The sequence below is a fragment of the Egretta garzetta genome, unplaced genomic scaffold, assembly GCF_000687185.1.
Source record: "Egretta garzetta isolate BGI_Z169 unplaced genomic scaffold, ASM68718v1 scaffold107, whole genome shotgun sequence".
Taxonomy (NCBI): Eukaryota; Metazoa; Chordata; class Aves; order Pelecaniformes; family Ardeidae; genus Egretta; species Egretta garzetta.
The window spans coordinates 619,102-632,807 of record NW_009260399.1 but is presented as its reverse complement, the minus strand read 5'-3'; the positions used below and the strand labels follow the sequence as shown (position 1 = coordinate 632,807).

The 13,706-nt window shown below is 37.4% G+C and overlaps 1 protein-coding gene across 2 annotated transcripts in view; it reads right to left on the bottom strand.

The window, feature by feature from the left end:
* Positions 1–13,706, bottom strand: part of NSD2 (nuclear receptor binding SET domain protein 2) — a 62,446-nt gene that overhangs the window by 36,693 nt on the left and 12,047 nt on the right. For both annotated transcript variants that reach the window (XM_035898643.1, XM_035898644.1), the window contains exons 2-4: positions 9,707–9,872; positions 4,693–4,859; positions 3,838–4,329 (exon numbers count right to left, since the gene is read on the bottom strand). In XM_035898643.1, the coding sequence (XP_035754536.1) occupies positions 3,838–4,329; positions 4,693–4,859; positions 9,707–9,872 (825 nt within the window). The remainder of the gene's footprint in view (positions 1–3,837; positions 4,330–4,692; positions 4,860–9,706; positions 9,873–13,706) is intronic.

Genomic DNA, 13,706 nt, shown 5'->3' with positions numbered 1-13,706 from the left:
CAAGCGTTCAAACAGTAACACCATTCAACAGAACAGAAAGACAAATTTTCTGTAATACATGGAAATGATTAAACCTAATTTCTTAGAACTTAGTGTCTTAAAATTGCATTTCCTGTCAAGCAAGATACAAGTGTGACTGAAGCTTCCGCAGGGGTTAGAATAGTTGTAGTGCCTTCCCTCCATTGGGATTATTCAGTGTCTACTAGGGAGATTCATGCTGTAATCTTTCCCTTAGCAGAGTACTAGGAGTTCTTTTGCCTGGCACAACCCATCTGCATAAAGCTTGGAGAATACAGCTACCTTTGGAGGCCCACAAAGTTTGGCTAAAATCCAACAATGTCAAAAAAGTTATTGAGAGGGGAAAACATAGACAGACCCACAAGATGCCCTTCCCACAAATCTCACTTCTTGAGGAAAAAAAATTAGCATCAATTTTGACCATTGACATTAAGTGTATAGTTCACTGTGCTCAACTAGGGCACAGAGTTATTTAACCTCTAAGAAATAACTAGCTTTGTTTGCAAAAATGAGATACAGTTTAACATCACCTCCAGTCCCACCAAAATACAAATAAAACCAACTTTCAACTGACTAGGAGTGCTGTGAAATGACAAGCAAAAGACACTCATGGTTCTTAACAGTTAAGGGATCCTTGCAAAGAAGGCCTCCAAGGAAAATGCCCAGCAGTCTTCTCCAAAGTTTTCATACTGTAATGCTCAATCCCGGAATACATACTGGAAATGATGCATTGGGTATCTTGATGTACATGAAAATCATGCACTTCTCCTAGGTACTTATTCTAAGTCTAACTATGCTACAGAACACATGGAAGATCTTTCTTGGATCTGGGAATTAGTATCACTATAGGTATGGAAAACACGGGAATTAGACCAGGCACATCCTAGCTCATCCAAGCAAAGCATCTTACCTTCACTCTTATTTGTCTTGATGTTCAATAACTCCTTATGCATGCAGAAATCTTCGCTTGTAAACCTTACTAGTGAAATTATTTCTTAATTTACCTCAAAACAGACTTGAGGCCCAAATCAATGAATTAATATAAACAGTATAGCTGTCTGCCTCTCAGTGAACGATACCTTTATCTCAAGTCAGACACTCCTTTCTAATGATTACTATGGTTGTATTTCACAGAGGATGTGCATAAGAATGCCAATAGTACAAAATATATCTTTACTCCTTTGGTAAAAGTACAAAATACTTAATGTGTCACTACAACCATGAAAAGTGCTCCAAGCTTTCAACATCTCCCACAAGGAAGCATGCCTCTTAAATCATTAAAAACATTTTCCAGCAGTTCATCCAGTCTTCCAGCAGCCATCATTCATTTCTAAAAATTTCAACTATTCTTCACCCTCCTATCCCCAGAAAAAGTAACACAAAAAGTAGTAATTAATAAAACCAAACTGACCTATGAATCCTACTACTGTACAAAGCTGGACTACAAGCAGAACACAGCAGAAATGGCTCTACTTTTAAGGGAGCTCATGATTATTGCAGGCCCCAAAAGAGAAGTCTTCAGTCATTCCTTTCCATTCACTTCCATACCTTCCCAAGTCTGGGAGCCAGAGACCCTCTTCTGGATCCATAGTTTTCCTTTCTACATGCAAATACTAAAGCAGCCATACACTAAACTCTCAGATGCCACCAATACAAGTAGCTCAAAACCAGGTCTGGTTTTTAGCCAACGTTATCGCTCCTTCTAAAGCATTAGAACATCTACAACAGCAACAAAACAAACTCTTGGATGGAAAGCAAACCATGCAATTTGAACCAGATAAGCCTAAGGGAAGGAGAAACTCCGAATACTGGTTCGGATACAATCTCCACCTTCCACCAAAGGCACAAACCTGCTGCTTTAAAAGCAACCTGACTGGCTGGAAGTGTTAACTGAACTCAGGTAACTTAGGTTCTGTGCAAGAAGCATGAATATCTGAAATGGTATTTCCCCGCTTTGCCAATTAACTTCAAATCAAGAGAAAGGCAAGAAGGTTCTACTGCCCTGATCAGTTAGAAGGACTGTTTGTTATCTGCAATTTTCGTACCCTAGTTCTGTTCTACACACAGAAGTGCTATTACCTATTAGAATGGATCACACAATCAGGTGGATCCGAGTTTTCATGACTGATCTTTTTAAAAGGTATCCTAAGCAGAAATGGTAGGATGTCCTCTTGCTAAAGATACGTAGTATTTTGAAACTTACTTCCTTCTACTTAAAATTGCGCAACATTAGCTGCTATCATCAATGTGATTTTCAAGTTTATGGAAGTTTTTCAGTTTTCCAAAATGACACTGAAGACAAAGCAAATCCTCAATGTCAGATATTGTAATAGTGTTCATATTTTCCATCTATTAATTTGAGAATTACAGTATAACCATAGTAAAGAATGAAGCTTGATAACTGGCACAGAAAATAGAAATACAAACACCAGAGACCCAGCGTGTCTCTTCTGTGGTAAGATATGTTTGGCTAAGAGTCCATAAAACCAGTCATAATTATCTCATTTCTTCCAGAGAAGTAATTTCATGTCCCTCAATATTGCACAAGACTTATTGCTATCTATGTTAAAGGCCAAGGAAATTCCCCCTTGCCACTATACAAGACACAAGATTACTTATAGAAGAACTGGAAATAGAACTTGGGTCTCTCAAACACAAGACAGATTATTTACCCATACAGCTTTTCATAATGATTATGTCAAAATCTGTATTTAATTGTCTGGCTAGAAAACCCTTTCCTTTCTGGAGCCAGCATACTTAACTGCCAATGCTTTTCTAAATTTAACCAAAGCCACTAAAAGGTATATGTAATGCTATCTTCATTTCCATTCTCAATATTAGCTTAAGTTGTAATGATCTAAAAAGATCCTAAGTTGAACCACAACTAACTGACCATACAACAGAATTTGTTTTTCAATTTCTCTTTATAAAGTTCATATCTATTAATGTTTTCCAACACAAATATCCTGTAATGAAGTCAACCATTCAGTAGCTAAAGAGTGTGACAAAGTCACCACTAAATTTCTGGTCCTTCTGTGGGCGTTAACAGAATAGTACAACTACAAGAAAATATCTCAACTCATGCTTCTTTCAGTGCATAGAATTGTACTGCAAGCGGAGAAGAAAAATGATGGCCATGATTTTAAAGTAATGAGCTGGAACAGCAGTACTGCTTTTATACTTCTAACAGTCTTCCTAAGAAATTTTGATATTAATGTATTTATTAATTCCACCTTGTCTTGGAGTGTAATCCCCTCAAGAGGACCTAGTTTCTGTCCCAGCAGATTGCACACTGATAGTGATTTTTACAAGCTTTGGTAATTAGCTTTTTTGAAGCTCAGCAAAAGATTCTAGGTAGGTAAATGGAGGTTTTGAGTTCAAAGACAAGGGAACACACTGAAGGAATGGCGCCTCATCTTCAGAAACAATGTACAAACTAACTACAAGTAGATTCCCATAAAGAGCATAACCTTTGTTATATTTGCCTGAGCATACTTATGCATATCTACTGTATTTTAAATACATTAAAAACCCCTTTATGGCTAATGCAAAGGACTATTGGATTATATAGGCAGATACTAACATGACTTATGCTTAAAGTAGAATGGCATTATCATTATCTTGTTTATACCGCTCATCTACATTCCCTTCTTTCTCTGTTCCTGTCTAGACTTAAGATTTGATGCAGGCGTATCTTGTCAAGGCCACAGTATTATGGATTCTACAGTAACAACTAGTTTTTGTCAACTAAATTAAAGAAGTTTAAGTACAGAAATGAGAGGAGGCAACCAACAACAGTAACAGCTAAAGGAAACGAACCTCATCTCTGTGCTTCTGACAAAAGACCAAAAACTGAGATACTGCATCACCCTTTCTGCTTCGTGGAGTAGATGCTGGAGTTTTCTTTCTATTGAGAGGGGAGCCTATCCCTCTTTTGGATTCCGCCTGTTCGGATGACTTTTGAGGAGTAGTATTCTTAGATCCCAACTGACTGCTTTCTTGCATATCATCAGTGGCAGGCAATTTTGATGTCCTTCTCCTCCTCTTGTTAGGAATGCCAGACTCCTTCATCGATTTCAGACTTTGAGTGGTTTCTTCATTTGAGTAAGAAGAATCATCTATCTCCTCTAATGGTTCCACAGCAATGCCAACTTCCTTTGCCACTCGAGGATTAAGATGAGGTCTGTCCCTAACATAGATGAAGGTGTACTTGGCTTTCCGTTCTTCCACTGTCATGCCTACTGCTTCGCTTGCTTGCTTAACACCCATCTCCCACTGTGGCCGCAGCTTCCCTGAAACGGGCTTTAACATCTGCAAGATAAGATGACAGTGTGAGAAATTTGCCCGCTTTTGATTTCAAAATGTCAACATTAACACCAAACTATTCCAAGAGACTAAGTGTAATAAATAATTCAGACATTCAAATGGAATTGTATTTGATAGTACTGATACCATGCATGGATCAATGACAAAGCAGAAGAGTACTGATTTTTAGTAAGTAACAAACAGTGGTAAATCATCCCATTCTTTGCACCTGTAAGGGAAATATAAGACTACAAGCCCCTCTAAAACAAGCTGTCCTTAAAGCTTTCTAGAATAGCTATTTGTATCTGTACATACCTGTAACATTAAAATAAAAAGCTGAAAATCTGGTCTGACTTGGTAGCCTCTTACCTTTATTTTCTCTGCTTTAGTGAGGGCTTGTTTTGCACTTTCCTGGCATAATTGTTCAAACTGGTCTTTTTCTTTGAAGGGCACAAGGCTCTTTTCAAATATCCATGCTCGCTCTGGGGCATCGCCAAAAAACTGAACATGATATTGACGAAAACTCTTTTTCTGTCCTGAAAATTAAAAATGAATGTATTTAAGATACCACTTAAGTTGTTCTCTGCACTTTCAGATTTGAAGTATTTTGCAAGCTGCTATAGTTACCAAGACAAAAATCACAGTACAACTGGTTAACCTTTCAAACCCATTTAACTGTCTTGAAAGTGTCTAAGCTATAATCTGTGAAGTTTGACACAAACGCCCAATAATTTAATTCCAAACAAGAGTATGCTTTACTAAATTAACTCAAGGTTACAATCATCTGTCAGTGCTTTCCATGTATATTATTAACTTACATGTAGTCCTGGATGTTTCTGAAAATGCTTGGGTAGCCTGCACACTCAGCCTCACCTCTGATTTGCCTAAACTTTATCTTTTAGTGTTCTTGAACAGAAGCAGACATTTCAGCTAGTTTTAACACTTGCAATCACAACCTCATCTTAACCAAGCTTTCAAGGAATCACAGCAAGAAATTAAAAGGATTTGCGTGGTAGAAGGGAGAGAATGGAGAGCGGGAAGAGAAGAGAGCAATTCTGAGATCTAGACAAGAAACATTCATCCTTCTAAGATTGTAAAGAGGAATACTGTCTCAGTGTAGTAAGACACAGGCATACAACCTTCCCCCTCCGAGGACCTCAGCTATTCTACAGTGAAGGGGGAAGACAACACCTTCAGAATTCACCAAAAGAGTTCAGTTAACAACAAACTTCTAAAAGGCAGAGGTAAAAGAATCAGACTTAAGGCATCCTCTGGCCTCTTGTTCATTTAAACCTGCAGATTTGTTATCTTTAAACGTTCAAATTAGGGTTCCATATAAAAATAGAAAAGGTTGTAAGTGATGATCTACATTTTTGTGTTTGTAAAATCAATCCTGCTAGAAAAAATAGTTACCCCCTTCCCCAGTATCTATGGTTCTTCAAGGTAGTCACCACATTAGTATGTCTCACATGCAGTCTGGGAGGAAGAGGAAATCAGGTAAGGACGTCTATCCAGTAAAGGACAAATAACAGTCACAGTTTTCCATTATAGATGTCTTCAAACTAGGTCTAGATTTTGCTAGGTTATTCATATACTACATGCCTTCTACTTTAATCAGCAAATACATCTAGTTGATTGCTTCATGCACTATTATTACTGGGATTTCTAAACTTTGAAAGAACTTTATTTTCATAATTACTCAGCCAATAGTTATTTTTAAAGGGGCTTGATCTTGTCCTCAAGATGTGGCATCTGGAACGGTAATGTGAAATCAGCCTAATTAATAGTATGTGCATGTTTTATTAACCATTACATATATATATATATTTGTTAACCATTACATACATACATATATATAAAACCATACATGCCAGCCTCTGAGCAGCCAACAGCCCAGTTCTAAGCAAACACAGACACTCTATTCCTTTTTAACGCTGGACAGCTGTAACTGCGTAATTAAGGAGCCTAAATTATACTGCCTACCACTAGAAACACTGAACCTATTTGTGAATCTTCAGGTGTCTTCTGTGGGCTGAATTCATATCAATGCTCCTGGATAAAATAATGGAATTCATTAAGGGTTGTTATATACAAAGACATAATTTGGGGCTCACAGAACCCTGGAACCACTAGTTTTTGGAGGTTTGGGAGAGTGTTCTGGGGACCCACCACTATTACTTTTCTTCTGTCTAGCATCTGTGGTTGACCACAGTCAGAGACAGGATATTGAATGAGATGGAACTTTAGCCTGACTCAGTATGAGTCGTCTTACATGGAAGCGGACATCCTGCAAGTTGAAAGTTACAAACTTTTCTCGAGCCTAACCAGCTGGAATGATGAAATCAAGTGTTAGCATCCAGAAATTTAAGACTGTTTATAAACATTGTTGATCCTTGTCCTAGAAATGAGAAATACAGAGACTTAGCTGAGTATTTCTACAACTCTAGATGAAAGAACTCTTCTGTTTCAAACAGTAGACTTTTAATAGTGCCTCAATAGTAAATGGTAGGTGGAAGATAACACAAGACTGGAAACATGTACTGATGGAAATATGCACATCAGCATGCATTTATCAGTTATGATGGCTGCCCAGACCTAGTCAAACCTCCTGAAGGAAAAGACATGTGCCAAACCAACTCCAGAGCAACTATCAGAAATTACCATCATCCATATTACTTCAAAGAGATGGAAGTTAACACCTTGAAGTATTCTTTCTATTAGTACTCCACAGGATTTTGCTAGATCTATTTCTACAGTTTCTTGGAAAAAGTTACCACAGAGATTCTTGATAACAAAGCATAAACCTTGCTTCCTTTCAGGGAGCAGAGTAATTCAGTTAGGAACAAATAAACAACTTTATTTCTCTCAAAATCCAGCTCTTTATCTCACAATAGACCTAACAGTCAGAAGACCAAAATCATAGGAACTGCCTGATCAAAACTCTGAAAGACTGCTACAAGAATTTGTTCTGAGGAGTCTATAATATCCACTCTAGCAACTGTATGAATGCTTGAAAAGATTCTCAAGAAGCCATTTAGTTTACTACCAACATTGAATCTAGCTACAATCCTAGAGATCCTCATTCAATTTGTTCTTAAAAAGCTCCTATGAATGAGATCACACCATTTCTCCAGGCAATCCACCCCTTGAAATGAGATGGCCCAAACAGGATGAAATGAACAAGTACTCCCACTGAGGCCATGCTACCACTGGAAAAGCAAAGGATCTACTTCACGCTTTTTGTAAGCAGCACTATTAATTTATGTCAGTGTGACTTCTGTCTTTCTGCAGAGAAAACTGCAATGGGTTATTACGACTTTTAGATTCCTTTCTGTGAAAATGCAGCTTTCCACTAATTTCCCAGATTGATCACCTACTGCTGTAAAAATCCAACACTCGCTCCTACCGAGCTGCATTTTTTTTCAGACCACACCTCTGAAGTGTCAAGATTGCTCTGATTTCCCATCCTACATGTTTACAGTCCCTCCACGCTCGAAATTTGTAATTCCAATGCAAATTTTAGATGTATATTTTTGTCCATTTTCCAAGTTCTCTTTGCAACCCTTGAAAACTACATAAAAACAAACCCACAAAACCACTCCTTTCCCATATGTGGAAATACACAGTTCAAAGTTACTGAAATCTCTAGTGACAAGTAAATGCCCTACTCTGTTCATAACAACGGAAGCTGATACTTTCGCTTGATCTTATAAAATACATGAAAGTATTTAGAAGCATAAATATCAAAACAAAGTTACGTGCTCCTACTTTGGTTTGACACTGCCATTAACTTCTTGCTTTTCTCCTTAATCTGCAAGTTTTCTGGATTCCATTTTCAGGTTTTCTAAACTTTCAGTACAGTTTGGCATAAACATAGCAAAAAATAGTTTACAGTGCTCAGCTGGAGTTAAAACTAGTGAGACATGGCAATGTGCAGCAAGATTTTCTGTAAATACAACAGTAGCAAAAGGAAGGCTAAGGAATGCTCACTGGAGCAGGAGACTGAGTGACAAAGGACATGGAAGAGGCTGGGGTACTCTATGCCTTCTCTGTCTTGGGGTTTTGTTTGTTTGGTTTTTAAACTGTAACATCTGCCCCCAAGCCTTCAGGTCCCTAAGTCTAGTGATAGAGGCTGCAAGACTGAGGTATTACCCACAGCATATTAAGAAAAAGTCAGGGAGCACTTAATCAAATTGGACATCTGTGAGATTATGGGACCAGATGAGATGCCTCAGAAGGAGCTAAAGATGTTGGCCAATGTGATTGCAAGGGTGATCTCTATAATTTTTGAAAGGTCATAACCATCAGGCAAGATACCCAAAGACTAGAAAAAGGCAAACATTGCAAACATCGCACCTATCTTCAAGAAGAGGAATAATCTGGGGAGCTACAAGCTAGGATGACTAGCTTACTCTCAATGCCTACAAGATCATGGTGCAAACTTTCCTAAAAGACATACATGTTGAAGCACATGAAAGACAGGAAGGTCTCTGGGAATAGCCAGAAGAGACTCACCGAAGGCAAACTATGCCTAACCAATCTGATTCACACAGTGCTAATACAAAAGGCAATGGACACAGGTTGAAACAAAGGAAATTTCAACTAGCGAAAAGTCTTGCCAAAATGACTGCCAGACACTGGAACAAATTGCCCAGAAGTGCTGTGAAGTCTCCATCCTTGAAGACATGAAAAATTTGACTGGACAATGCCCTGAGCAACCTGCTCTAATTTGGAGACCATATGACTTGTAGAGGTCCTTTCCAACCTGCATTACTTTTTTATTCTACAACCAGCATAGGTTAAGTCTCAAAAGCTGCATGTATCAGAACACAGAGCAAAGCTGCAAATGAGATTAAGAAATCATAGAGATTCATACTTAAAAATTTCATTAACACTTGGTAGTTCCTGCGTTTAGAATCAACTAATGGTGTCTGTAGATAACAGCATTGATTCTGTGAATCACAGAAAATTTAGCTGCCTGAATTATGGATTGCTTTTAGTAAAGCACAATCATCAGGAGTATTTAATTCCCATTAGCTTTCAATAAAACTTTCAGCCCGTATCACTTCTCCAAGCATCTCCATAAAAACAATGGAAAGTACCATCAGATAATTTTTTTCATAAGACTCCACACAGTTTCATAGATCACAATTTGGATACCTTTCCGAGAATGTTTAGAAATAAAAAGACACGGTGGAAAAAAAGCTCCGTCTGCTATATGCTCAAGAATAGTGTTTACATGACGTCAACATTCCTCTTGACAACCAGGAGCCAATTCAGTTACTGATACAACCAAATAGACAAAATGAAGAACAGAGTTTTCCCAAAATAATGGTTATGTATAGCTGAAGAAAGCTGGATGTTTGTAGCATCACTGACATACCTTTTAGTTTAGTGTAGGAATGGAGAACAGGATCAGCAGAAACCATACATGGCCACCATGGAAAACCAGACACTTTTGACCACACTAGATCTCCTATATTATACTTCAAGAGATGGACTTTGTCTTCTTTGATAGTACTTTGAGTTGGATCTCTCTTAGCAGGAACCTTAAAAGATAAAAAAAAAGAAAAAAAAAAAAAGAAAAAAAAAGAAAAACTATCACCTTATTTCTTCGGATATGCACTAGGATTACTAAATAGCACACAAAAATAAACAACAATCTACAATTTGTATTCTGTTTAAACATTTTCATTATATATAAAAACAGAGTGGTAACTGAAGGAGGGAAATAAATAGTTCAGCAGAATAAAGATGTTTGCTATTGTATGTTTGCTAACATACAATAATTGTATTTCATGTGTAATAAAAAACTTTAAGTCATAATTTTTATTCTCACGGCAAAAAAATTCCAATTCCATCTACGTTTTTGGTTTTAGTTAGAAATGTTGGCAAGTAAGCTATGGCTTGCCTCTATCTTTTTGAGTAACTGCTAAGGGACCATCAAGAAGGCTTACTTTAATTTCAAACACATTAACTGAGCACTGGATGTAGATGTGGAAGAGCCAACCTCCCTCTGTATTGAATATTATTAATCAGGTTAAGCGCTATACACACAGATGTGTTCTTATATTTAAAAAAATAAAAATAAAAAAATTCCCAAACTCGAATAGACTGAAATACTGTCTTCATGTCTGAACAGAAAATACATAAATGACCAGTTAAAACCCCCCCAAACTCTGCATCTTTCAGCTGTCTTTTTCATGCTGAGAATTTGTGACATGAGCCCTTCCCCACACCCTTCTGCAAGATTTTTTTTTCTGTTCCAGTTCTAGCAGTAAAAGTTTGTGAGTGCTCAGCTGGTGCTCTAAAGCTATTTTAGCTATTGGAAAACAATTACAGAACTATTTCCACTTCAAGGGATAGATTTAACTACAAGAGAGTTTTGTGTTCCCCTGTGATAGACACACATTTTTTACTGCATCATAACAAAGTTCAGCAACACAGACTTTTATTCACCAGCTAAAACAATTTTATTAAGTTAGTTACATTTTGTCTTTCTGGCTTCATCTGTTCTATTTGATATAAATAATGAACACCTTTATCTAGGTAAGCACTAACTCTAGATGTAAGAAAGCACAGAACATGTCTCATTACAGATATCTAAAAAAAAAAAAAAATCACATATTTTTAATTTACTTTTTCATTTTTCTAGTACTAAATTTATGTGCAACATGTTACACCATTCATCTTGCGTAATTCCAGCTTAACATACAGAAAGCAGACTGGATTTAATGTTAGAGCTGGAGCAAAATTCTGTTTTAATTAATTAAAAGTGGCAAGAGGAAAGAAAGAACACTGCTAAGAAACCAGAAATCTAGAATGCGGAAACAAGTATTTGGAGCACTATGTTGAATCAGAGTAGATCATGTTACCTTGAACAGATTTTTAAATCCAGAGAATACTACCATAACTAATTACACATTATTTTCCAAACACAAACAACAAAAATCTTTGATGTGCTGCAAGAGCACAGAGAATTTTTTTGCAACTTGAACACAGAGGTACATCCAATCAAAACCCCTAAAGCTTATGCATTCAGTAATTCCTTTCCTCAAAGCTTTTAAAGCTATGCCTGGTAAACACACATGATGCTATGTCATCTGATTGTTAGGGACAGTTACTCATCTGGTGATTCAGCTTTTCTGATGAATTCAGACTTGGTTCATGTGCCTCCAGCTAGAGCCATGTTCCCATGTCTCAAGCCTTTTGGCTCTCTAAGGATTCTGTAAGACTGTCAGAAAACCCCTCCCGCTGAGCTTGCCTCAAGTCCAGCAGTCTCAATGGAGCTAAAAGATTCCAAGCAGATGTGAAAAATCAAATGCTCCTTTTAGCAGTTAAACATGACATGAAAAGTCATGCTTAAAAGCTAAAAATTAAGAAATACATATGCCGAGAACAGATGTGGAAAAACATTAATCCTAACATACACAAACTGACTTCAGCATTTAAACTAAATAGGCGGGATGAAAATATTTTTCAATGAGTTAACCTTTCAGAAATGTAAAAGTTACTCGGGATTCTAAATGTCATTTTTAATTTATGAGTCCCTGTATTTTTCAGAAAGTGCAACTAAGCTGCAAAGATTTACAACTACGATCTGAGAGAGAGCTGGCTGGAATAATGAAAAGGCTCTAGCAGTGCTTTTTATTGCAGCATAATCTAAAAGGAGTGGCAGTACAGAGGTAAATATCACATTTCAATATATCTACAAGCACTTCACAAATTTTAAATAAGCCCAGAATCCTTTTACTATACTGGATCATGATAAAAAACTTGAAAATGACAGGCTCTGATAAAACCTGCAAGGTTTATATATACAGTGCTTTCTGTATTCATGCTTTCTTTTATTGATAAAATGCACGTACTTTAAAAAAATGGCAAAATACAGCACAGAATTCTATTGACTTAATTTTTTTAAGAGCTCTCATACAAGATTATTTAAAAACCTACAGAAAATATCACCATGAACTCGTTCACTTCCATCTTACTTTCCCACATAATTCCGGTTTAGTTTGATTTTCTCATTCTGGTAATTACTCTGATCTATTTAATAGGTATCTCAACAGTGAACAGCGAGGTGAAATTCCTGGCATGCACTTCTGAGATAAGCAGCTGTTGGACATCAACAGTCTCTTCAATACTTCCTCTCAAAAACATTTTTGCAAACTGCCATCATAGCATTAAATGCCTAAGTATTTAAATTGTTTAAAAACATCAGAAAATGCTAGATACTGGAAGGCAGTCATATGCATAGATCTTACTTCAGTATCCAGGTTGGGTTATTTTCATTACTGATGGGATGGGATGAAGAGAGCATTTCTAAACAAATTTGCCACCCAGTCCCCGGATGGCATCTATGTTCTCAGACAACTAGAGCTGGAGGTTCTTTATGAGACTCTTGTAGTCTTTGCAATTTTTAAGAATAGGAGACCACCATTCAAGTTACAAAGAGGTACAGAAAAAAAGTAATTTGGCTTGCAGAAGACAGGGATGCACCAGAAGACCGGGAATACCTCCTCCTGCAATAGCTGATCAATTCTTTCCATAATTATACTTAAAAGCAAGCAAATTAAGATGGGAGACTCCTGGTTTTGAACACAACTGTAAAGCAAGGGAAGGTTACTCAAAACCAAACTATTTTAACATACCTTCTCCTCCAGTTTTGGCTCTTTGCATCTTTTTGATGACTTTTTATTTCTTGAAATTGTTCTCATTGCTAATTAGATCTCCTACCCATAAATGTCAACAAAGTAGAGCCTGTTGGGGTTTTTTTGCTACAGAGGAGCACGGAAGAGTCTTCGCTTGCCATCATTGCTAAATAAATCTGGACTGCTCTGTGTATGCCCCATTCCGTTACCTTTTACTGCAGTTTTGACAGAAGTATACACACATAGAGTTGCAGAATTTTCCCTGCCTCCCCTTCCTTAATTATAGGCAAGCTCTGCAGCCTGATGTAACTATCACCTCAATCACCTTCACTCCAACCTTTAAAACAGTTATGCTAAGCAGAAGAAGGAAGCGGCTTGTGATCATATTTCTATTCTACTTTGGGAAGGAATTCCAGGGGGTTTTTTTCCCCTTTCAAACACTAGACTGCAGAGAAGTTACATAAATGGGCAATCAAAGGCTGGGTGAGCAGGTGATGACCCCGACACAGACCAGTCAGTATGGCAGACATCGAAATTCCCGACTTTCTAGATTAGTATCCTAATGCAACACTTGCTCTGAAAGGCAGCTAGATGGATTTTAAGTTTATTTTGTCCAGGGGGGGGTGTGGAGTGTGGAATGGAGTAATTCCCTTATTGCAGCTGAGTTTTTCTGTGAGAAATTATGGCTTGAAGAGTACCATCATCCTTAAAAACTCACCTGGGCCAGCAGCT